The sequence below is a fragment of the Lutra lutra genome, chromosome 13 (assembly GCF_902655055.1).
Source record: "Lutra lutra chromosome 13, mLutLut1.2, whole genome shotgun sequence".
NCBI classification, from domain to species: domain Eukaryota; kingdom Metazoa; phylum Chordata; class Mammalia; order Carnivora; family Mustelidae; genus Lutra; species Lutra lutra.
Window position 1 is genome coordinate 43639141 of NC_062290.1, and position 26379 is coordinate 43665519.

Below are 26379 nucleotides of genomic sequence, written 5' to 3' on the forward strand. Positions count from 1 at the left end.
AAAATTAAGCTTTGATCTTAAAACAAAGTAGGTATTTTAAATATACTTGGACCTTTAAAATATTTTCTACCAAAGGTCTTAGGATCTATTGATTTGATAATGTATTTTTATTAAGAGTATTAGAGTTTTTTCAATAGTTGTTTTTACTCTGGAGTAAACATATTTGAAAAATATTTGTGTTAGGTTTTTAAGTTTTCCTTTTTTTCAAGCTTTCTTACTATATTATTCATAGATACTATCCTAGCAATTTATTATGCATATTCAAAGTAGAAAAAGTTATGAAACAGTTCATGAATAAAAGGATAGATAATTTGATAATGGTATAATTCTCATTTCCCTAAACTTCCATTTTTATCAGTCTTACTGTTTTAGAATCTTAATGTTAACCAGAAATTGAGAAAGCATTTAAATGGAAAGTCATTAATAAGAAAATCTACATTTTAATAGATTCTATGCTCAAATGAAAGAAAACTAAGTGCAACTAGGTTTATTTTGTGCATTATTGTTATCTGTTAATTAAGAATAATCAATGTCAGTAAGTTTTGCTTTTTTATTTTCTTTGTTTTCTAAATCAGACCGATATCATTGCCTCATTTATAGTTAAATGTTTCTCTTTAGACTCTAATATTTCATTTTTGACATCTCATTAAAAATGGGCTCAAACCCAGAAAATATGATCCTGTCATATTGTATAATATATGGCATGGTCTATAACACAGTAAAATTTTGCTTCTTAATGATTTAGAATAATTTCTCAGATTTTTGAGTTTAGAAAAATGGCAAAAAGTTAACATGGTAATTCATGTGACTAAGTACAGCAGTGTTAAATGTTTAAATGGGTAGTACTCTTGGGAAAAGTGATTGGAGCTTTAAACTTGTACACATTTGACAGCGTCTCTTCACTTCATTTTTCATCCTAAAGAAGTCTGCAAATATTCTTAGCTCACATCATTATTGCACATCAGTGGTTCTAATTAGCTAAACAGGAGTTTGTCTCAGTCATTGATCATCATCAACTTCTTGACAGTGTCTTTTTTTTTTTTTTTTTTAGGAACCTTTCGTTACATCTTATAAATACATAGAATATATATTAACTGAATTGACCTAATAGGTTGGTGATGTTTTCAGCTTGAAACAACTTTTTAAATTGTATTATCTTAAGTAAAAATGTATTCATATTGTAGCGCTGTTTTCTCTTGGGAACATTTTCCTGTTATGAAAATATTACATATCATGTACCACCAGGAGGAGCTGCTAGACAAATCTCTATATAGATTTTGAATTGGGATTTTTTTTTTCAATTTCAAAACTATAAATCGTTAACTTTGGAGTTTTTTTGTTTTAAAATACATCACTGAAGTATATTTTTGAAGTTTATATTTGACTGGAAGTTTATATTTCATTTATGACCTACATTTTATTACTCAGCTTTATCAGTTATTGTGATTTCTGTTACTCAGACTTAGTGTATGTCAGCATCACTTGAGGCTTTGTGTCTTAGTTCAGGCTGTAATAACCAAGTACCGTAGATAAGGCGGTTAAAAAGCCAAACATTTATTTCTCACTTTTCTGAGGATTAGGAAGTCCAATATCAAGGTGGCTGCTGATTCCATTCCTTGTGAGAGCTCTGTTGCAGACAGCTGCCTTCTTGCTGTAATTTTACATGATAGGGAGATCATCTTTTTCCTGCCTCTTTGTAGATTGCCTAATCCTTTCCATGAAGGCTCTACCCTAATGAATTCCCAAAGGCCCCACCTGCAAAAACTAGCACACTGGGGATTAGGGCTTCAACATATGAATATGAAACATTCAGTCCATAGAACCTTGTTATGGTTAAACACAGATTGCTGGGCCCTACTCTAGACTCTCTGCCCTTAGAGAGGGTGGAAGATAGTGCATTTCTAGCAAGTTCCTAGGTGATGCTAATTGTACTTCTCTGATGACCTATAGTATAGGAACTGCTGGGTTAGACTGTGACTGAATTATCTACATAATTGTGTACATAGGAAATAACTGCCTTGGTACCGAGTTCATTTGGAAGCTGTAGTAACGCTTTTGTTTGAGTTTTGTGGCATGTAGTCTAGTTTTATTCTATCTCATTTAAAAGGACCACGAGAATGTATTTTGACACCTGTGGGGATTTTAAGCTTATTATAAAAGAGTGGATTAGAAAAACTTGATCCCTATAAATTAAACTAATTCCTGGGAATTTAAAGTTAGATTCATAGCATATCCAGAAAGCAACTTACAGGGATAGTTTCTGACTATAATTAATGTCTTGACTGTTACATCCTGTTACATGTTGGGTAAACCCAATCATGCCCTTCCCTTTGAGATTTGAAGCCATTTTTCCCCAGATGCATATACCTTGAATTGATGTAGTACTCTTTTGTAATACTCATGGTTTTATAATATCAAATTAAAAGTTCAAGTGATAATTTGAGAGTATATGTGACAAATGAAAGTCAAAAGGTATATATATATATTTATATATTTTTCTTTTCTTTTTTTTATTAAGTAGTTTACTTTAATTCCAGGGTAGTTAGCATATAGTGTTATATTAGTTGCAGGTATATGATGTAGTGACAAATGAAAGCCTAAGGGTATATATATTTTTTTCTTTTCTCTTTTTATTTTATTTTATTTTATTTTTTTAAAGATTTTATCCATTTATTTGACAGAGAGAGATCACAAGTAGACAGAGAGGCAGGCAGAGAGAGAGAGAGAGAGAGGGAAGCAGGCTCCCTGCTGAGCAGAGAGCCCGACGGGGGACTTGATCCCAGGACCCTGAGATCATGACCTGAGCCGAAGGCAGCGGCTTAACCCACTGAGCCACCCAGGCGCCCCTCTCTTTTTATTTTTTATTTTAATTTTGTGACAAATGAAAGCCAAAGGGTATATATATATTTTTTCTTTTTTTGTTGCGTTTTTAATTTTATTTCCAGGATAGTTAACATAAAGTGTTATGTTAGTTGTAGGTGTACAATATAGTGATAAAGGGCATATATTTTTAATATACAAAATAGTTTTATACATCAAAAATACAAAATGGCAGGTACATTCACTGGCACTGGAAACTTAGGAAAAATAAGGGGAAAAGCATTTCAATTGATGAAAGAATGCTTAATTTCACTATTAATAAAAGAACCACAAATACAAAGAGAGCCTAGTTGAAGACAATGGACTGTGATTATGCATTAGATGTGCTATCAAGAGTTGGTTAATAGAAAATAAAATAATAAAGCATGATAAAGCACAAACAGTAAAAACAGTAGTTGTAAAATACTATGTTTGTATTGTGTACCTATATCCAGAGGGCTGAACATGGCTAGAGAAAAAATCTGAACCATGATGTCTGGTCATATGTGAATTTATGACCACTAACCTTCGTGGTCTCTAGCACTGGTTAGGTGATATCCTATTTTTATTTATTTATTTATTTTTTCCTGACTCACTTACCATCCCAGTATCCCAGAAGGCTATTTGATGTTTACTCTCTTGTCAGCTTCTAACACTTCATTTCCCCTTCTCACTTTCAGGTGATGGATAGCTGTTATGAATTTGTTAAATTCATGTTAAGTGGTGCACAGGGTGCTGGATGGTGAGCCATGGTTCAACAATAGACCACAAGAGAAATTAAAATAGAGGTTTATTATTCACAGATCTGGAAGAAAGTACCCAGCATACCTCAAGGGGCCACATGGGAAGTCAAGGCACAGTATGGGGAAAGATAGGATCTGGGCTTTTCTGAGGTTTCGCGGGAGAGCGCTTTGGGTTTTCTAGGCTAAGTGGATTGGTCAAACCAAAAGAGCCAGGTTTTAATCAGCTCTATGGGGGATTGATTTTTTATAAGGGACATAAAAGGGAAAGGTGTTGGGAGGTAGGGGACACTATTGATCACAAGGGCTGTTGGAGAAGTCCTATCAAGAACTTACTTGTGACTCTGCAGGCTGCTATCTGGGGCACTTGCATGGGCTAGCTTCATTTAAGGTCACTTCCGGCTGCTTGGCCAAACCCAAGGGGATGCCAAGGCAGCAATCATGGAGTAGCTTTAGCTAAACTCTTGACAGTCCCCTTGCTTCCTACACCACTGAGTAAATAGAAGCTTTTAGAAGAGAGCTTTCACGTCTTCCCATAACCATGCCTGCCAAAATATCTGAATCTGTACCCATATTTTCTCTCTTTATTTCTTTGGAAGAACTGTTTATGCTGTCATCTAAGCCCAAACTGTGTACACTAAAGACTCAAGGACCCAAGGATGTCACTCTGCAGTTCTCCTTTCTCTCTCTAACATCCGCAGTAGCACTCACTGTCCTGGATCATTCCTGTCAACATACTCACATGCAGTTTTATCTTCAATCTTTTGAGATAAATCTCTTTTGATCTCACATTTCCCTTGAAGTACTGTTCCATTTCTCTGCTCCTTTTTACAGCAAAATTCCTCTGAAAAGTAGTCTTTACTATCTCCATTTTTTTTCTTTTTCTCTTGATCTCACTCCGATTAGGCTTGTATATCCACCATTCTCCTAAAACAGCTCTTGTCAAAATCACCAGTGACTTCAATACTGCTAAATCCCAGTAGTTAATTTTCAGTTTTATTTTCTTTAGCGTGTTTGCAGCATTGGCCAAGGCTGATTCCTTTCTTCTAGGAATACTTGTTCAATTAGTTTTCTGTCTTGATTCTGCTTTTGCATGACTGTTTATCCTTTGTAGTATCATGGGTTGTTTTTCCCTCATCTTACTAACTTATAAATGTGGAGTGCTTCAGGACCCAATTCCTCAGATTTTTCAATCCAAAATCACTCCTTAGGCAATCTCACCTACCCTTTAGTCTTAAATATATTTGGATGATGCCTAAAGTTTTATCTTAAGCCTTCAGTACTCGACTGATTCCAGACTTGTGTCAACCACGTCTTGGATGTTGATTAGACATCTCAAATTTAACGTGTCCAAATCCCCAAGTCTAATTCCCTCTCTCTCTTCATCTAGAGCTCAGATAATGTCTACTCCATTCTTATAGTTATTCAGACAACATATTAGAAACATTCTTGACTTCTCTCTTTCATTTATATCTTATCTACTACTTCAAGAAATCCTGTTAACTCTACCTACAAATTATCAAGAATTTTATCACTTTCTTAGTTACCACCACCATTACCTATCTTGTCTAGTTCATCTTTAGTTCTCACCCGTGGTATTTTAGTTGACTCCTGTTGTCTCTACTTCCACTTTTGATTTCTAGAGTCTGTCCTCAGCCCACAATATTCATGAAATATTAATTCATGTTACAACTATATTTAAAACCCTCCTCTGTCCTCCCCATTTTACTGAGAGTCAAATCCAATATATAGCTTAAAAGGCCATATATTACTTTATTTCCAGTGACCATTGTGTCCTCAGCCACCATTCTCCCTTTGTATGAACATTATTATTTTACTGTTCTTTAGATACATCGATTGTGCTCTTGGCCTTAGTGTCTTTGCACTTGCTTCTGGTCCCAAGGCCTGGAAAACTCTTCCCTGAAATCTCTATGACTCTTCCTTCCTTCCTTCAGGTTTCAGCTTACCTATCATCTTTAAGGGCAGTCATTTTTACATTATCCCTTTTTTTTAATTTTAAATTTTTAAATTTTATTTTATTTTTTATTATTATTATTTTTTTACATTTTTACATTATCCTACATAAAATAGCAGCAACCTTCCTTTTGCTTCCCAGTTCTCCAAGATGAGACATTCCTTTCTGCATTACACTCGTTTATTGCTCTTATACTTCTAGCCAGTTGACATATTATGTATTCACTTAATATCATTTATTTTCAGATTCTATAAGCTAGAACATTAATTCCATCAAGGAAGCACTTGGTTTATTTTGTTTGCTACAGATCCTTAGTCCCTAGGATGATGCCTGTCATACAAATGCTTGTTGATTGAATGAGGGATTAATGTGTGTGTGTGTGTGTGTGTTTAGGAATTTGTTCTGGTAGATATTGTTTCAATTTGAGGATTCTATTTAATTCTAAAATATTCTTAGCAGTTCTCTTTTAAAAATACTGCTTTATTGGGGTGCCTGTGTGGCTCAGTGGGTTAAGCGTCTGCCTTTGGCTCAGGTTATGGTTTCAGGGTCCTGGAATCGAGCCCCGCATTGGGCTCTCTGCTTGACGGGGAGCCTGCTTCCCTCTCTCTGCCTGCCTCTCTGCCCACTTGTGATCTCTCTCTCTCTCTATCTGTGTCAAATAAATAATAAATAAAATCTTTAAAAAAAAATAAAAATACTGCTTTATCTTTCATCCCATTATTATCTACTTCTGGAACTCTTTAGGCATATGTTGGGCGTTTCAGTTGAAACCTACATGTCTTAACTGTCTTTTCATATTTTTAATCTCATTTCTCTATATAGTGTTCTGGATGAATATCTCATTGTTATCATCCCTTTGCCTTATTCTCTTCTTACATCTAGTTTTGAGGTATGCCCATTGAATTGTTTTTATTGTTTTTGTTTTTAATTTAAGTCATTCTTTTTAGGTCATAAAAATCCTTACTTATTTTAAAGTCTTCTTCAGTGTGTTCTGTTACTTTCATTTTGTCTAGAGTGATTGCTTCTTTGAATTATTGAGTTAGTGTGTATATGTGTTATGTGAGTGTGAAGTGTCTGTTTTCATCTTGTGTTTTGGATTTTTTTTACCTGTGGTCAAATCTTGAGTAAGAGGATGGCTGTTACTGTTCTCTTTCTCCTTTCTCCACCACCCTTTTTTGTCTAATGCTTTTTCTTTTTCTCTAGAAGTTTTGTGCTTGCCACTGAATAGTCACACTCACCCCATCCTGAACTAGGTTTTATATAGGTAGCTTGGGGCTTTTAGCCAACAGTGACATAGAGGATTTGTTATATTTAGTGCCTGAGCTGTGGCGTGTTTTGTCTCAGTGCCTGATTGGGGTGCTGTCTATAAATTTTGCCTTTCTAAACTTCCATGTAATCCTAGTTCCAGATGAGGGTGGGGAGAGATTTTTTTCCAGACTCCTTTCAGGAGCTGGGAGTCCTACTCCAGTCTCTGGTTTCTAACAATGAGTGTAACTATCCTTCTACATATTGAGCAGCACACTTTTTCCCAATTGTCCCCAGGCACCAAGCTCTTTTTCACCTTAGCCTGCCTGCATTGAGATCTGGACAGTATACAACAGCTTCTTTCTTGTTTATAGCATTGTATTTCTGTTTAGTTTGTGATCCTTAGAGATTTGGCTGTCTCCTTAATCTTTTTCTATTATGTTTATCTATTAATATTATAAATTGAGAGAACGGGGAAGAGCCTCAAAGTGTACACTTACTGTGCTAACTTATTGGAAAAGTCTAATTTAAGTTTTTAAAATGTAGCAGTACACCATCTGAATTTATCTCTTATGACCCATGATGGACTTTTCTGATTGGTGTCTCTTCATTCTGATAATTCTTTTGTGCCTTCCAAGGCCCTTTGGTTCATTTCACTGTTTCACAATTGAGGGTTCTTTTCTTCTTCCTTACTTGTCTACTTTGGATTCATTAGTGATTTCGGTATAGGTTTCTCTTTACCTATTTTTAGATGAGATTGGGCATGTTCAGGGTGGTATGGCTGTAGACTGTTTACCTATTTTTAAACTTTTTAAAAAATATAAATAAATGCCCAATAAATTTCTATCCCATTTTTAAAAATTTGTTGTTATGAAATCTCTAGCTCTCTTTTGAGTCTTTTACTTCAAATAGAAGTAAAGAAATAGAAATAAATAGTAGAAATATGATATTTTATTAATTATGGGTTTAAAGTATTTATGTTAAGAACATATTGTCTTATTATTTTAAATTGATGATATAGTGGTTATTGCAATCAATATTAAACACGTTTTAAGTATTTTTTTATCATGCATTTAAATCTGGAAACAAAATTGTTGTTTTGGTATGAAGTTGTCTTAGTTGTCAGTAGTTTGTAAGTTGTTGTCACTTGCCATATGGTTTCTGATTAATTCTGAAAGGACTGTCAACCCCAGATAATTTAATTTTCTATATTTTATAAAGTGGTACTCATTTTCAGGATGTGAAAATTTAGAGGATTAGCTACCAATTTTGACGAATAAACTCTATATTTTTCTTTCTAGAGAAAAACGGAAATCTGAAGCTAAAGACAGAAAAGTTTTAGAAATTCTGCAAGTCAAGGATGCTAAAATACAAGAATTGGAACAGGTTGGTGTTGTGCCAGAAAATACTAAAAATTAATTTTTATTTTAGTAGATCTTTACAATTATTTTTAATTTTTTTTGCAATAATGTTCATTAAGAATATTAGGGTCATTATATCAAATCATTACCATTTTGAAACTACTATATAAGATTATTACTAATCTCATATAGTACTTCTATTACTATATAAGAAACTAGTATATATAAGATTATATATAAGATTATTCTTCACTATTGTACTTTGTTTATAGCCTGTTGGTTTTTTTAATTAATAGGCTCTGCCATTTACACTTCAAAACTCTTAAGATAGTGTTATGGTTTTATAGTAGAATCTAGCAATTATTGTCTTATTAAACTTTACCTTTTATTATTAGCAGTTACCATTTTATTACTAGCAGTATCATTGAAACTTATGAATTTTCAGATGGTTTAATTTATAAAAAAGATTAACAAATAATTGGGATGATTCTATTTGATCTCTTGAAAACTTGTACTTTTGATTCATACAATCCATTTTACATACAATCAGTAAATTATTCAATTACATATATAATAAGATTATATACAATTGCATAATTAGTATATTATCACTGGAAAATCCATGTGATCAGTGCTTCCCAGAGCTATTTTCAAAGTATAAACATCTCAAAAATGAAGGAGAAAGAAATTTATTTTAATAATGACCTATATTGTGATAAAATATTTAAATTCATTTTGTACTCAGTTGTTTATTACATGCTGAATTGCCTGTAATTTTTCCTGGATAAATAGATCCTCTTTTTTTTTTTTTTTAAGATTTTATTATTTATTTGACAGACAGAGATCACAAGTAGGCAGAGAGGCAGGCAGAGAGAGAGAGGAAGGGAAGCAGGCTCTTTGCTGAGCAGAGAGCCCGATGTGGGGCTCGATCCAGGGCCCCGAGACCATGACATGAGCCGAAGGCAGAGGCTTTAACCCAGGCGCCCCAAATAGATCCTCTTTTAGGAGACGTTGCTCTTTTACTTTTGACTCTATTTTCCTTCCTAGTCAGTTAAAGTTTTAGGAGAATTTTGGTCTAAGTTTGGTTACTGTTAATAGTTTTTTTTTTTTTATTAAAGGACTTAAGGTGAAAGTTAACTTAGAAAAGATTCAGTTTTTTTATGCTCTCTACATCTATATAATGACTTTCTAAAATGGAATATAGACTCTTATATGACATACAAATTTAAAATTTTAATGTTCTCTAATGTTGTGTTTTCCTTACGGGAAATATCATAATTGATACTGTAATGATAAAATTTTAGCAATGACATTTTAGTCAGTTTGCTCTAGGGGAAAAAAAAGTTGTATTTGCTACCTGAATATCAAAAAAGAGCAAAATGAATCCTAAGATGGATAAATAACTGTTGTGTGCTAACTATATTAATTAAACTAGGCTAAGCTACCTGATATAACTTTATGACTTAAAAGTGGCAAATGCCATTTGTACTTATACTTCACTGAGAAAAACTAACCATATTGGCTACCCCAGGATTCAGGAGGTTTGGGAAAATGTAAATCCAGGCTGAGAACCTGTCTTCAGTTATAACTCTATTGTATAGAAGAGAATGGATTTTGCCACTCTTTGGTTTTAGGGAATGCTCCGGTTACTAGATCTAGATAGCTAGGTATAGCATACCATTTTTTAAAAATGTTGACACTTTCTTTCTTTCTTTTGTTTTTAAAGATTGTATTTATTTATTTGACGGAGAGAGACACAGCGAGAAAGGGAATTCAAGCAGGGGGAGTGGAGTGGGAGAAGCAGGTTCTCTGCCAACCAGAGAGCCTGATTCAGGGCCGGATCCCAGGACCCTGGGATCATGACCTGAGCTGAAGGCAGACACTTAAGGAGTGAGCCATTCAGGTGCCCCTAAAATGTTGACTTGTAAAAATGACAATATATTTCCCCTTTTCTTTACTAAGTTCTTTTTTCTACTTCCTCTTCCTTAGGTAGATACTATTTAGTTATTTACCTTTTTTAAGCAGAACCACTTAGCTCATGGATAAAATATTAAATTTTCTTGAGAGAAATTATTTTTTTTAGGGGCCCTAATTTCTTAGCCTAAATCATGTATATTTTTGTTCAGTGATGGTTATAACTTTCTACAAGGTATAATATACTAAATGTGTCTACTACCCTGTGATGGTACTATGGAAAATTTAGAGTTATAATTTTTGCCTTTAATGATTTTTAAATCCCTTTTAGGAGTAGGGTGGGGATAAAAGTAAGGTACAAGTAACCATATTGTCCTACATGATATTACAGATTGTGAGAGGATGGGGAACCTCATGTACCCATTCACATTTGTATCCCTGATGTCCAATATTTCTTTATTGCTTGTCATATAACAGAGTCTCAGTGAATATTGTTGAATAATATAAGAAAGTGGTCCAGTTTCATTCTTTTGCATGTAGCTGGCCAATTTACCCAACACCCATTTGTTGAAGAGAAGACTTTTTTCTCATTGTATATTTTTGTCGCCTTTATCAAAGATTAACTAACCACATAATTATGGGATTCTTTCTGGGCTTTCTTTTCTGTTTCTCTGATATATGTGTTTATTTTTGGGTCAGTACATTACTGTTTTGATTGTTAAAGCTTTTTAATGTAATTTGAAGTCTGGAATTGTGATACCTCCAGTTTTGTCTTTCTTTTTCAGGGTTGGTGTGGTTCTTCAAGGTCTTTTGCGGTTCCATACAAATTTTAGGATTGTGTTTCTGGTTCCGTGAAAAAAACAAAACAAAACACACTGTTGGTATTTTGATAAGGATTGCATTAAATGTGTAGATTATTTTGGATAGTATAGACATTTTAATCATAAGTGTTCTTCCAATCCATGAGCATGGAATGTCTTTCTATTCCTTTGTGTTGTCTTTCATCAGTGTTTTATAGTTTTCAGAGTATGAATCTTTCACTTTTTTGGTTAAGTTTATTCCTTGGTATTTTATTTATTTATTTTTTTGGGTGCAATTATAAATGGGATTGTTTTCTTAATTTCTCTTCCTGCTTCTTCATTATAAGTGTGTAGAAATGGAGTGTATTTCTGTATATTGATTTTGTATCCTGCAACCTTACTGAATTCATTTATCAGTTATCATAGTTTCTTTTTTCTTTTCTTTTTCTTTTTTTTTTTTTGTGTGTGTGTGTTGAGTCTTTTAGATTTTCTGTGTATAGTATCATGTCATCTGCAAATAATGAAAGTTTTACTTCTTTCTTACCAAGATGGATTCCTTTTATTTCTTTTTGTTGTCTGCTGTGGCTAAGACTTACAGTACTATGTTGAATAAATGTGGTGAGAGCAGAAAGCCTTATTTTGTTCCTGATCTTAAAGGAAAAGGTCTTGGTTTTTTACCACTGACTATGATGTTAGCTGTGAATTTTCATATGTGGCCTTTATTATGTTGAGGTATGTTTGCCCTAAACCTACTTGTTGAGGGTTTTTAGTCTGAATGGATATTGTACCTTGTCAAATGCTTTTTCTACATCTTTTGAGATGTTCATATGGTCTTGATCTTTTCTTTTGTTGATGTGTTGTTTCATGTTCATTGATTTGTGAATATTGAACTACCCTTGCATAGCAGGAATAATTTTCACGGGTCATGGTGAATATTTTTTTAAATGTATTGTTGGATTTGATTTGCTAATATTTTGTTGAGGATTTTTGCATCTGTATTCATCAGAAATAGTGACCTGTAGTTCTCTTCTTTGTAGTGTATATCTGGTTTTTGGTTTCGTGGTAATGCTCTTCTCCTGGATGAATTTGGAACCTTTCCTTCTGTTTTTTGGAAGAGTTTGAGAAGAATAGATATTAACTCCTCTTTAAATGTTTGGGAGAATTCTCCTTTGAAGCTAGCAGGTCCTAGACTTTGTTTATTGGGAGTTTTCTGATTCAGTTTCCTTGCTGCTAACTGATCTGTTTTCTATTTTTTCCTGATTCAGTTTTGGGTAGTTATATGTTTCTAGGAAACATTTCTTCTAGGTTTTCCAATTTGTTGGCATATAATTCTTCATGGTATTCTCTTAAAATCTTTTGTATTACTGTGGTATCAGTTGTCATTTCTTTTCTTTCACTTACGATATCATTTGTACTATCTCTTTTAAAAAAAAATGTTTTATGCATCCAGCTGTTTGTCAATTTTCTTGACCAGCTCCTGGCTTCATTGATCTGTTTTTAAATTATTTATTATTATTATTATTTGGTTTCTATTTCATATATTTCTGCTCTAATCATTATTATTTCCTTCCTTCTACTGGTTTTGGGTTTGGTTTATTCTTCTTTTTCTTGGTTTTGTAGGTTTAAGGTTAGGTTGTGTATTTAAGATTTTTCTTGATGATCTCCTTTGAGATACTTCTTGATGGAGGCCTGTATTCCTATAAACTTACCTCTTACAACTGCTTTTGCTCCATCCCAAAGATTTTGGACTGTTGTATTTTCATTTTCATTTATCTCTATGTATTTTTTTAATTTACTTTTTGATTTCTTGGTTGACCCATTCATTGTTTAGTAGCATGTTAATTAACTTTCCTGTATATTGTTCTGTACAGATTTTTTTCCCTTAGTGTTGTTTTCTGGTTTCATAGCATTGTGGATGGAAAAGTGATTTTTCTGTGACTTTGATTTTTTTTTTATTTTTTGAGACTTGGTTTGCGGCCTAGTATGTAATCTATTCTGGAGAGTTTTCTGTGTGCACTTGAAAAGAATGTGTATTCTGCTGTTTTAGCACGGAATATGCTGAATATATCTGTTAGATCCATCTGGTTCACTTTCTGTTTGAATGTTCTATCCATCAATGTAAGTGGGGTGTTAAAATCCCCTACTGTTATTGTGTTACTATTGATTATTTCCTTTATGTTTGTTGTTTTTAGCTGCTTTATGTGTTTGGGTCCGTCTGTGTTGGGTGCATAAATATTTATAATTGTTATATCTTCTTGTTGGATTGTGCCTTTTTTGATTATGTAGTGTCCTTTGTTGTCTGTTGTTACCATCTTTGTTTTAAAGTCTGTTTTGGGGGCGCCTGGGTGGCTCAGCCAGTTAAGCCTCTGCCTTCAGCTCTGGTCATGATCCCGGGGTCCTGGGATCGAGCCCCACATCGGGTTCTCTGCTCTGCAGGGAGCCTGCTTCCCCCTCTCTCTCTCTGCCTGCCTCTCTGCCTATGTGTGATCTCTGTCTGTCAAATAAATAAATAAAATATTTTTTAAAAAAAAGAATAAAGTCTGTTTTGTCCAGTATAAGTATTGCTACCCAACTTTCTTTTCAATTCCATTTACGTGATACATGTTTTTCCATCCATTTTCTTCTAATCAGCATGTGTCTTTGGGTCTGAAATGAGTCTCCTGTTGGCAACGTATGGATGGGTCTTGCTTTTTTATACAGTCTATCACTCTATGTCTTTTAACTGGTGCGTCTAGTTAATTTACATTCAAAGTAATTATTGCCATTTTGTTACTCATTTTATAGTTGTTTTTGTAGTTCTTTTCTATTCCTTTCTTCTCTTGCTCTCTCATAGTTTTCTGACTTTCTTTAATAATATACTTGGATTTCTTTCTCTTTATTTTTTTCACAACTGTTATGGTGTTTGGTTTGTGGTTACCATTAAGCTTGTATATAACATCTTATGCATATAGCCGTTTCTGTTACATTGTCACTTATGTTTGAACCATTCTTTTCTTCTCTCCCCTGTCACCTTTTAGGTACATGGTGTCTTACTTTACATCCTTTTATTTTGTGAATTCCTTGACTGAATTTTATAGGTATACTAATTTTTTTGCTTTTGTGCTTCCTGCTTTTCTTACTCCTGGTAATGGCCTTTTCTTTCCATTCAAAGAATCCCTTTAACATTTCTTGTAGGCTGGTTTAGTGGTGATGAATTCTTTTAACTTTCTTTGTCAGGGAAACTCTTTATCTTTCCTTTTGAATGATAGCCTTTCTAAATAGAGTATACTTGGCTGAAGGTTTTTTCTTTTCAGCACTTTGAATATATCATACCACTCCCTTCAGGCTTGAAAAGTTTCTGCTAAGATCAGCCGGTGGCCTTATGGGGTTTCCCTTGTATGTAACTGTTTTCTCTTGCTGCTCTTAAAGTTCTTTCCTTATCACTGCTTTTTGCCATTTTAATTATTATATGTTGTGGTGTGGATTTCCTTGGGTTGATTTTGTTTGGGCTCTCTATGCCTTGGGGATTTTGATTTCTCTTTCCTTCCCCAGATTTGGGAATTTTTCAGCCATTATTTCTTCAAATAAATTTTCTGTCCCCTTTTTCTCTCCTATAATGAGAATGTTATTATACTTAATGGAGTCCTTGAATTCCCTATATCTGTTTTCATTGTATTATTATTTTTTACTCTTACCTATTCAGCTTCATTGCTCTCCCTTACCTTTCCTCCAGGTCTCTGATATGTTCATCTTCTTCTCTAGTCTATTTATCCCATGTAGTGGTTTTTTTTTTTTAAGATTTTATTCATTTATTTGACACAGAGAGAGAGAACACAAGTAGGCAGAGAGTCAGGCAGAGAGAGGGGGAAGCAGGCTCCCCACCGAGCAGAGAGCCCGATTCGGGGCTCGATCCAGGACCCCAAGATCATGACCTGAGCCGAAGGCAGAGGCTTAACCCACTGAGCTACCCAGGCGCCCCCCATGTAGTGTATTAATTTCAGTTACTTTTATTATTTTTATTTTTTTAGGGATAGAGAGAGAGCATGTCAGTGGTGGGGGAAGGGCAAAGGGAGAGGGAGAATCCTAAGCAGACTCCCTGCTGAGCACAGAGCCTGATGTGGGGCTCTGTCTCATGACCCTGAGATCATGACCTGAGCCGAAGTCAGGAGTCGGACAATTTAACTGACTGGGCTGCTCAGGTGCCCCTTAATTTCAGTTCAAGTTCTTCATCTCTGTTTGGTTCTTTTTTATGTTTTCTCTCTCTTTCCTAAGTATCTCACTGAAGTTCTCCACTCTTTTCTGAAGCCCAGTGAGTATCTTTATGAACTTACTTTAAAATCTCTATCAGTCATATTCTCTCCATTTCATTTAGCTCTCTTGTGATTTTGGCTTGTTCTTTCTTCTGGGACATACTTCCCTATCTCCTCACTTTGTCTAACTCTATCTGTTTTTCTGTGGTAGGAAAGTCAGCTGTGTCTCTTGCTCTTGAAAGTAGTGACCTTATGAAGAAGAGGTCCTGTAGTGTCTGCAGTGCAATGTCCCCTATTCTCTCCTATGTGTGTTGCATGCGCTTTATTATTGTGGCTGAACTGCTTTTGCCTTTCAGTCCGGTTACTTATAGCGGTTCTCTTTGCCTGTCATTGGCAGGGTTTGGTCCCTCTATTAGTGGACCAGACTGGGGCCACCTTGGGCCTGAGTTGAGTCAGACCAGGCAATTGCCAGAGATGTAGTAGCATTGAACTGCAGGGTGCTTTCCCTATATTGTCCCCTGAGAAGCTTTCATTGCTGGGAAGAGCCTGCAGTCAGACCAGATTATCTGCCCCAGCCCACTGCTGGGTCCCCAGCTGGACTGGTGTGTTTGGTGATCTTGCCCTCTTCTTGGAGCAGCAGTCTCTTTGGAGTGATGCTGGCCCCTGTTTGGTCTGCTTGCACACTGCCAGGCTTGTGACACTGCTTTTGATGGGCTCTAAGGGTGTATTGGAGTAGTCAGGTCTGTAGGAGAACATGGGAGCACAGTGTTAGCAATGTTTGCATAGGTCGGCTCTGGGAGGGGACCTGGAGCTGCTTTAGAAAAGTGCTGCAGTGTTAGAGTGCTTAGGTTCATAGGAGAATGTGGGGGGCAGGGCAAACAGTTCTGGCAAGGTCCAAACCTGTCCACTAGTGAAGGGGACCTATTGCTGCCCAAAACTCCTGCCAAGGTTGGAGGGTGTGGATCCACAGAAGCATAAGGATGGGGGTGTGGGGAGGAAGGGGAGGTATGCTGATAACCAGCTAGGTAGAGTGTTGGGGCTGTGCTGGTTCTTTGCAGGTTTCTGTCTCCAGGCTGGTCGGTGAAGAAAGAAATGGTACCCACTTAGCTCCTTTTTCCTGGAGAACTGTCCCAAAGAAATATGTACCTCCAGCACAGGCTCTGAGATTGGCGAGGAAATATTCCTGTATATCCGAGGCATTTTTCAAATTGCTGCTTCTATTGCTTTGTCTCTGCAGGGCTCTTTGTAGTGCTTAGGGTGGGGGACTGTTTCCTCTTGCTCTCCAGGCTCTCCCAGAGCCAAGCTGGCTGACTTTCAAAGTTCCTGGTGTTAAGCCCCACTGATTATAAGAACTTGCAAAATTATGCTCCTCTCATTTTCAAAGCCAGATGTTAGGAGGGTTGTCTTTCCTGTGCAGATCCCCTGTGGCCTGCGGCACCTCTGCCCTCTCCACCACTGCGGTGTCCCTCCCTCCCACGTACAGTCCCATTGGTCTCTTTAGCTCCCAACCATGTCTCTGTCTTTCCTACCTTCTTCAGCGTATGTAGCTGTGGAGAGTCTGTTCTGCCAATCTTCAGGTCATTTTCTGGGTTATTTACTCTGATGTGGGTGTTATCTAGTTGTGAATGTGGAATGAGGTGAGATTAGGATCCTCCTAATCCACCATCTTCCCTGCAAGTGAGTTTTGACTCAATCTATACATCTTTCCTTTTTTAAAGATAAGTTTACCCCCATCTACATTTTTTTTTTTTTTTAAGATTCTATCTACCCATTTGACAGAGAGAGATCACAAGCAGACGGAGAGGCAGGCAGAGAGAGAGAGAGAGAGGGAAGCAGGCTTCCTGCTGAGCAGAGAGCCCGATGTGGGACTCGATCCCAGGACCCTGAGATCATGACCTGAGCCGAAGGCAGCGGCTTAACCCACTGAGCCACCCAGGTGCCCCTACATTTCTTGATATAACATACTTATTTGATCTTTGTTCTCTGACTGTCCTTATGTTTACATTTTTAATGTTTTCTTAGCTTTTTATATTTGTTGTATTTTTCATTTGTGTGTATTTGCGTGTTTGCGTATACATGCATTTTCATGTTGATAGTTGGGGATGTTTAGAGTTTGTATTATTTCTTCTAGTGATTAAGTTATTACTTAAATATTCTATTTAGCAGTATACTTCTTGCTTCTAACATATTCTGAAAATGTATATAATATCTCTCAATTGTGCACTGTAAAAAGATAAGAAAATTAGTGTATTTTGATTTGTTCAGCCTTTGTTTCTTCTGCATTTTATTTTATTTTATTTTTTTAAGATTTTATTTATTTATTTGACAGAGAGAAATCACAAGTAGGCAGAGAGGCAGGCAGAGAGAGAGGAGGAAGCAGGCTCCCTGCTGTGCAGAAAGCCCGATGCGGGGCTTGAACCCAGGACCTGGGATCATGACCTGAGCCGAAGGCAGCGGCTTAACCCACTGAGCCACCCAGGCGCCCCATCTTCTGCATTTTAAAGGGAACTTATAAAGAGTACCTGGAGGACTTATTTCTTATTCTCAGCATTTTTTCGTTGCGTTTTTTGTACTGTCAAGATTTATAATGCTTATGTTCCATAACTACCTTATCCATTATTTTTAGTGTAAATTCTGTGGGAAAATAGATCACATTATATTGGTTTTTCCTGTTGCTGCATAACAAATTATCATAAGCTAGTGAAATACAGTTATTAAGTTGCTGTGGGTCAGGAATCTGGACATAGTTGGGATCTCATATGGTGTAATCAAGGTTACAGTTGGATTGTGCTCTCATCTGGAGGCTTGACTTAGGAAAAATCTGCTTCTAAGCTGATTCAGGTTGTTGATGGTATCCGTGTCCTTGCAATTTTAAGACTGATGTCCGAAATGGGACCAAAGTCTGTTAGGGTTCTTCAGAGAAGTAGAAGTAATAGATGTGCATACATATGTCTGTTATCTATCTGTATCTATCTATATGGAGGGGGAAATTGATTTTAGGCGTTGGCCCATATAATTGTGGGCTGACAAGTCTGAACTGTGCAAGATTGGCTGACAAGGTAGGGACCCAGGGAAGAGTTAATGTAGCAACTTAATCAGAAGGCAGTCTGGAGGTACAATTCCTTCTTTCTCAGAGGTCTATAGCCCTTTCTCTGTGGTCTTTAGTTGACTGGATGAGTCCCAGCCACATTATGGAGAGGTAATCTTCTTTACTCAAAGTCCATTGATTTAAATGTTAATCACATCTGAAAAATATGTTTGCAGTAACATTAGACTCATGTTTCCTCAAAAACTATCAAAAACTGGGTACTCTGGGTACTATGGCCTAGCCAGGTTGATACTTAAAATTGACTAAATGGGTAAAAAGTTCTGAGGTGAGTAGACCTTTAGTGTGAGGTTTTATGTTTATCTGGATAGGCCTTAGGCTGTATTTACCATTGGCTATAGCTATATGTGTCAGAGGCTAACCTTTGTTTTGTTGTTCTTTTTTATTTGTGTCTCTCTAGAAATTTCTTAAATATCATCAGAGACACATGATTCTGCCCATTGTATTCTCTGGTTGTTATATAGAAGTCCTACTGATATGGTGAGGTGTCAGAGGGAGGGGAAGCATTCTGTAGTTCCATAATTAGGTCTCAGTCTTTTTTTTTTTTTTTTTAAGATTTTGTTTATTTATTTGACAGAGATCACAAGTAGGCAGAGAGGCAGGCAGAGACAGAGCGGGAAGAAGGCTCCCTGCTAAGCAGAGAGCCCGATACGGGGCTCGATCTCAGGACCCTGAGGCCATGACCTGAGCCTAAGGCAGAGGCTTAACCCACTGATCCACCCAGGCGCCCTCTTTTTTTTTTTTTTTTAAAGATTTTATTTATTTATTTGACAGAGATCACACATAGGCCGAGAGGCAGGCAGAGAGAGAGGAAGGGAAGCAGGCTGCCTGCTGAGCAGAGAGCCCTATACGGGGCTCGATCCTAAGACCCTGGGATCATGACCTGAGTCGAAGGCGAGGCTTTAACCCACTGAGCAACCCAGGCGCCCCTCTTTTTTCTTTTTTAAATATTTTTAAAACTTTATTTTTTAAAAGTTATTTATTTATTTATTTATTTGACAGAGATCACAAGTAGGCAGAGAGGCGGGGGTGGGGGTGGGGTGGGGAAGCAGGCTTCCCGCTGAGCAGAGAGCCCAGTGTGGGGTGCCATGCCAGGACCCCGAGATCATGACCTGAGCCGAGGCAGAGGCTTAACCCACTGAGCCACCCAGGACCCACTATTTTTAATTTATTTATTTGACAGAGAGAGAGAGAGAGTGTACAGCAGGGGGAGGGTCAGGCATAGGGAGAGAGAGAGAACCACGCTTTCCAGTGAGCAGAGAGCCTGATGTAGGGCTCCATCCCAGGACCCTGGGATCATGACCTGAGCTGAAGGCAGCCACGTAACTGACTGAGCCACCCAGGTGCCCTACATCTCAGTATTTTAGAGAGCTTATGTCCTGACATTGTGACCATCATAAGTACTTCTCAGTCCCCCCACCCACTTGGATTGATAGAAAGGGTAGAGGGTGTTGGAGTTAGGTATTTCCTTTTAGCTAGGTTGGTTAGGCTCTGGCAAAACTTCCCCAAGATTGGGCTTTTTTGGACTTTGTAACTCTCAAGACTTGCCCACTTTGATCTTCCAGCAATCTGTTAATTACACATTAGATTTTCCTACTCTGGTAGTGGTTCCCAAGGAGTTTTCTGCTCTGGTAAATTGTCATTATCTGTCCCTACCTGTCTGTTTCTCTAGTTTGGGGAACAATAGTTTGCTCTATGACCCCACCCAGTTCTTTGATAGATTTAGGAAGAGTTGTTGATTTTTAGTTAGTTCAGCTTTTTTTCATGTTTGTGAATAGGAAAGATGAGTTCTAGGTTCCTTACATGCTTGAGTAGAAACTGAAAGTCCCTCTAGTGTGTTTTTGTTGTCCCACTGAGCGATATTAAGTAGCTCTTAATTTTTAAGACTTAATAGCCTATGGAATAGAATAACACTTAAGAATGACAATTCCTATAGCTTATTTAAATCTTATGTATCTAGTCAAATTTCTAGAAAGTTAAACACACACATACATGCACTCATGCACATTATTTTTTAGCTGGTTGCAGAAAAACTTTCATAGATGTGTAATCTAATATAACATATTTTACTGATGATAGCATAAAACATTGCCTATAACAACTTTTGGTAAGACTGTCTTAGCTTTGTCACTAATAGTTATAACATAAATCGGGTAATAGATTCCCCTTCTTGTATTGCATTAGATGATATGACTCCACTCACAACCCAGTATATTGTATTTAATTAGATGCTGATAGCTCTTCAATGTTTTATCACACCCCCCCCCCCCGCCTTTTTTTTAACCTTGTAAGAAGCTCAGAAATGAGTTTTGGTTCTGTTACAGTTAGATCTGTGACCCCATCCTTCTTCTCCATTTACCATTGTTTTAGTTGTTGTGGCTTCATAACTTCTCTGTTTTTTACTAAAACTTCCATGCCCCTTTGAAAGTAGGTCATATAAATAATATATTAACATGCTCAAGTATTGCTCAATAGAGTTTTAGGTTTTATGCTGCTGCCCCTCCTTCCCCTTTTTTCCTGCGTCATACTCTTTATCATTCTCTTCTTACTCTATAGACTTCTCTTGACCATGATGTGAATTATTCATTTCATGTCTTATCCATAATAAATTATTTGTTCCAGACATTCTTTCTCTTGTCACCCTTTATGCTTTATGGTTCCTCTGAGTTCTGTTTGCTATTTTAATATTAACTCATGCCAGACCATTAAGAATGTACTCTATCCAGAAAAGTTTGTTGAAAACTTTCATAAAGCTATATTTTAACATGAATTACAGCTGTATATACCTATAGTTTCATTATTTAAAGTAGATCACTAAAAGCACACTTTAATAGGAAAATATTTTGCATTATGCAAAATTTTGCAAATCTTTGAAGATTTAAGTTACTGATTGTCTTTTATTGGGGGTGCATCTTTATTACTTTAATGATTATTCAGTGTAATATCAGATTTATCAAACTAATTACAAGGATATTCATAGTTTGGGTTAACTAATTACCTACTGTATTATGCTTTTTTATTTAAAAATTAAGTTTATGTTTAGACTTGTTGATTACTAAATTCACTCAAATGCTGAAATTCAAATTATTAAATAATTCTCATGAAAGGGCTTGCTATTGGTGTTTAAGTTGTCAATTTCTGTTAAGTTTAGCTAACGTGAATGGGCAATCCCTTCTAAAACTTTAATCATTTGGCTCAGTGTTCTTTCCTTCCTAGGGTCTAAATAGTTTTTAGAATAGATGAGAATTCTCACGTTTTGTCAGTTCTTTCAAAGGAGAGGTCTGTAGATAGTCTGTAAACAGTCTTAGTGTTCATGTGATTGAATTTATCATTCTTTGTCCATCTCATTCATAAACATTTGCTAATCTGGTTTGGAAAACACTATGAGTACATAGTTAGTATGTAATGTGTCCAATGAATAATATGGGCAAGACAGAAATCTAGGAAGGGTAGAAATCACTGTGACAGTCTGGGGAAACCTTCATGGAGAAAGGGAGAGATTGAATCTTGAAGGAGGGTAACACTTAGATGAGAATAGAAAAATGAGCTGTGAATTGTGGATGGGCCACACTTATGCATCTATTCATAAGCTGTTTGATTGATGTCAGGGAGATTTTGATATGCCCTAATAGTTAAAATAGGAAGTAAAAATTAAAACTATATTGAGGTTCCATTTATACTTATTAGATTTGTGAAAATTACCAAGCCTGAGAGTCAAGTGTTGGTGCAGATGTAGAGCTGTGAGAACTCTTGAAGTGCTCATAGCCTATGACTTAGTGATTTTACCTCCAAATATAATCTTAAGCAGTATTTTTCAAACTTTTATTAGTATGACCCCCAAACTGAAAAAAATACATTCTACCTAATTACCCTAATATACCCACACGTGAAATAAAATTTCATATAGTAATTGTCCTTACTTTTATAATGAAGGTAAAAATACAGCAAAATATGCACCAAATATGAATGTAATCATATTTAAAGAAAATATAAATGAAAAATTAAGCACTGTAAAAATTTAGGAGATACTTAATATGGTGTATCTGCTTCTTTCATAGTTTTTTTGCTGAGAATTTATGCTAACATTTTGATATTTTCTATTGCATTGTATTCCACTTTTAAAAAATGCTGATTGTGATGACTAAATGATTTAATGATCCATTACTAGATTGCAATTTGTAGTTTGAAAAATACTGCTTGGGAGAAATTCTTGCTCATCTGTATCAGGAGACATGTTAAGAGTGTTTATAGCAGCATCGTTTGTATACCCCTTTTCCCAAAATGGGAAGCACCTGAAATATACACTAACAAGAGATAGATAAATATGCAATAGTATATTTATATTATAGAATAATACTATACACCAAGGTAATTGAACTGTAGCTATACCTTTCACTATGGATGAATTTGGGAATGTTGAGCAAAAAATAGCAAGCTGCAGAATGTGTGTAGTATGATTTAATTTATATAAAGTTGAAAAATAAGCTAAACTGTACAGTATATCAAATAGGGATATGTGTGTCTTCAAACTATAAAGAAAGACAAGGCTAAGAACCAAAGTTGTAGAATAATGCCTTGCCCTGGAGGACATGGAAGTGTTATAAGGATCAGGGGACCTACAGAGGACTTAAAGATAATGGTAAGGTTGTGTTTCTTAATTAGGTGGTTGTGGATACAAGGCAACTCTTTTTATTCTTTTCTTCATACCTTACATATTTCTCACAGATTATGTTTTGTATGCATTCAGTATTTGATTTTTTTTTTAAGAGAGAACGTGTGTGTGTGTGTGTGTGTGTGTGTGTGTGTCTGAGGAGTGGCAGGGGTGGGGCAGAGGGAGAGGGAGAGAGAGTATCTTAAGCAGACTCTACACCCAGCATTGATGCAGGGCTCTATCTCACCACCCTGAGATTGTGACCTGAGCTGAAATCAAGAGTGGGACAGTTAACCAACTGAGCCATCCAGGTGCTCCTTAAATATTTTCAATTAGAACTAAAGTAAAATCAACAATTAACATTATAGCTTAAAAAATTAGAATATAGTAGTTACTCTCACTTTATTCCTGAAACTCATCCTGTTTTGCATCCTATCCTTGAAGCTCCTCCTCAAGTCACTTGGAGCATGTTTAATAAGGAGTAAATATGGGAGTACAAAATAAATTGATATTTAAGAATCAGATGAGCATCACTGATAGATCAGAGATGAAATGAAGGTCAGGGTTTTCTGTTGAGCATCTTACTTAGTAACAGAGCAGTATGTTATAACTTGATGTGTCTTCTTGTTTGACAGGCCAGTGGGGCTTTGGGGAACGGTGCTATTAAAAATGACCTGGAGGCTTTCAAAAACCTTATAAGTGTGTAATGGATGCTTAATAGATATTACTTGAAAAAATGAACAAAAGTTAGGTTGACAAAAGTTGAAGAAGTTTTGAAAGAGATAGTATCAGGATATGGATTTCAGTTTTGGCATGTTAGTTTCAAGTTCCAGCAGATAATCCAAATGGAGGTATTATATTGAAAGTTGGAAATGTGACATTGCTGACTGGGAGAGCATCATGGCTGAATTAGGATTAGTAAGACTCTTAGACAGAGATGAGATCATAAACCAAGAAGGGGTAAATTTTCTGAGAGAAGAGGGAAACTAAGAATTGAGTCATGGATATGTCTTGTAATTAGGTCTTATTTAGGTATTTCTGCAGGTAAAAAGAGTAGTCAGTTAAAAACTATGGCAGTTTTAATATCGTGAATATGTTTTTCTACACAGCAAGTTATCTTTGGTACCAAAACAAACTTGTCATTTTCCAGTCTTGAAAATTACGAGTGCCTTCACAAAATCATAATTGTTTATCTAGAAAATGTTTTCTTCCAAATGATACTCAAATAAGAGGGTAATTCTTATCTTAGCTACATACACATTTTCTTTGGAATGTTTTATAAAATTTTGTTTTTCTTTTATTTTGCACCTGAATCCCAAAAGTTTGCTTTCTGAATGTGGCTTGATATTTGGCATCCAGTTTTATGTGTTCTTCATCTTAAACTAATAAACAGATACCACACTTGCCTGTTTACTTGAAAATTGATGGGCGTGTCACCAGAAATGAGAACTTTGATAGTAGACATTATTATGAAAACTAGTTAATCCTAATATTATTGATCAAAATGTGAAACTTTTTGAAATATTTTTTTCTTAGAAATACCAGCTTACCAAGGATTGTGATTTTTTTTCCATAGAGAGAAACAGGACTACAAATAGAAATAAATGACCTTATAAAACGGAAGATTGCAGTTGATGAAGAAAATGCTTTCTTAAGGAAAGATTTTAGTGACTTGCAGAAGAAATTTAAAGATAAAAGTCAAGAAGTTAAGGTGTGTGGGCGTGTACATAGTTTTACAGTATTATTGCTTTGAAATCCTACTTTAAGCTTTGTCAGCCTTTGTGGCATGGAAAGTGACAAGCTTGGAGGAAAAATTGCCTTAGGCCCTGCTGTACCACACAGTTTTCTCACATGCAAAAACTGAGAAAGATGCTTTAAAGATAAGACTCCAAGCTTTATAACTTTCAGATAAATAGTTAATGATGGAAATGGAGCTAAGAAAGTAGGAGTGTGAATATGTGGCTTCTTGTAATTAGATTCTGATGGGACTGGCATTATTAATTGATAAAACCCAGGTCTGGAAGGATATGTCTGTGTGGGTCTCAAAAATAGCTGGGGACAGCATCAAAGGCAGCTTGATCAATTAATGGGCTCTTTGCAAATGTGTACTCATCAAAGCTGTCATCCAGTGAAAAAATATGACCCATCCACCTGCATGAAAAGAGGCCAATAAAAGTGTACAGGTGACCTTGGCCATCAAATATAGAAGAAGCTGCTGTGAGGGTAAAACTGCACAGTTTATATTTGCTGATTAGTTCTCACCTTTTTTTTTTTTTTTGCTTTGTTTTGTTTATCGGCCCTTGTGGTACTGTTCTACAGGACACTAAGGAGTGTGTACAGAATAAGGAAGAGCAAAACAGACTGGTTATAAAAAATCTGGAGGAGGAGAATGAGAAATTAAGTACCCGCTGTGCTGACCTGCTAAATGACCTGGAGAAACTGAGGAAGCAAGAAGCACATTGGAGAAAAGAAAAACATAGCATTGATGCAAAAATAAAGGTATGCAGTGAGAGTGGAGAGCATGAGAATGATGCTGTTATTTCAGATCTAACTTCTTATAGGAAGTTTATTACATGTGATTTTCTTTAAATAACAAGTTATATATTCAAATCCACCAGTGGGGACCAGCATTAATTTATATTCCTTCACTTAAGACCCATAGCTTTTTAAAAATTGATGTTGCAAAGCAGGAAACTGACTTCAAATAGTTATCTAAAATGTAATCATTAAAAAATAAAGGCTGTAGCATTTTGAAATGAAACATGTTTTGAAAAAATATATTTAGAATCACAAGGTTTGACTTTTCTCAGTTAGAGCTTAAATTTATAAGTATAGCTAGAATTCATTACAATAGAGTTTTAAGAATGTATTCTCCAGGTCTTTTGAAAAATAAAATGGGAAAAAAGCATGAAGCAATTGAGAAATACTCATATGTGTTTTGAAGATGGTGCTTTTCTTTGGCTTAAGATGGCCTTATTCATAGTAAGATTTTATTTTCACAGAAGATGAAAGGTACAGTCAATCTTTGTAATATGTCCATCAGTATTTTTCAAAATAATTTTTTGGTGGCTTTCTCTTTGTCTTGAGAATATTTTTGTTAATTTTTTTCCATTGAGTTTTAGATTTTTCTTTTACCATAGATTTTGTTGAAAAGGCCAGAAACAAATTTTTATCCTAGTAAATATGATAGTGCCTCTATGTATGCACACATAAAAAGAATATATAAGTACACACACATGTGTGTATATATATATTTATATATATATAAATATATATTTATAAGTATGGATATACTAAGTATGGATATGTGTGTGTCTGTGATCATTTTAGAGGTGAAGGGAATGTGTATTTCTGAGTGTGTGAATCAGTTCATTGCACATATTTAAGAAAATACATTAAATCTTTTAGTGTGTCATCAGAGAATAATTGAGCCATTGAGAGAATTGAAGTCTGGTGCATTTGTTTTCTCAACTTTTATGTTAGTTTCTGCTTCCCTGCA

General features: G+C 35.7%; 1 protein-coding gene across 7 annotated transcripts in view; it reads left to right on the plus strand.

The window, feature by feature from the left end:
• The window catches only part of CNTLN (centlein), a 301590-nt gene that overhangs the window by 61885 nt on the left and 213326 nt on the right, over positions 1–26379 (plus strand). For 6 of the 7 annotated variants that reach the window (XM_047700244.1, XM_047700246.1, XM_047700245.1 and 3 more), the window contains exons 3-5: positions 8121–8205; positions 24457–24591; positions 25200–25379. In XM_047700244.1, the coding sequence (XP_047556200.1) occupies positions 8121–8205; positions 24457–24591; positions 25200–25379 (400 nt within the window). The remainder of the gene's footprint in view (positions 1–8120; positions 8206–24456; positions 24592–25199; positions 25380–26379) is intronic. The other variant, XM_047700248.1, reaches the window with a different exon arrangement.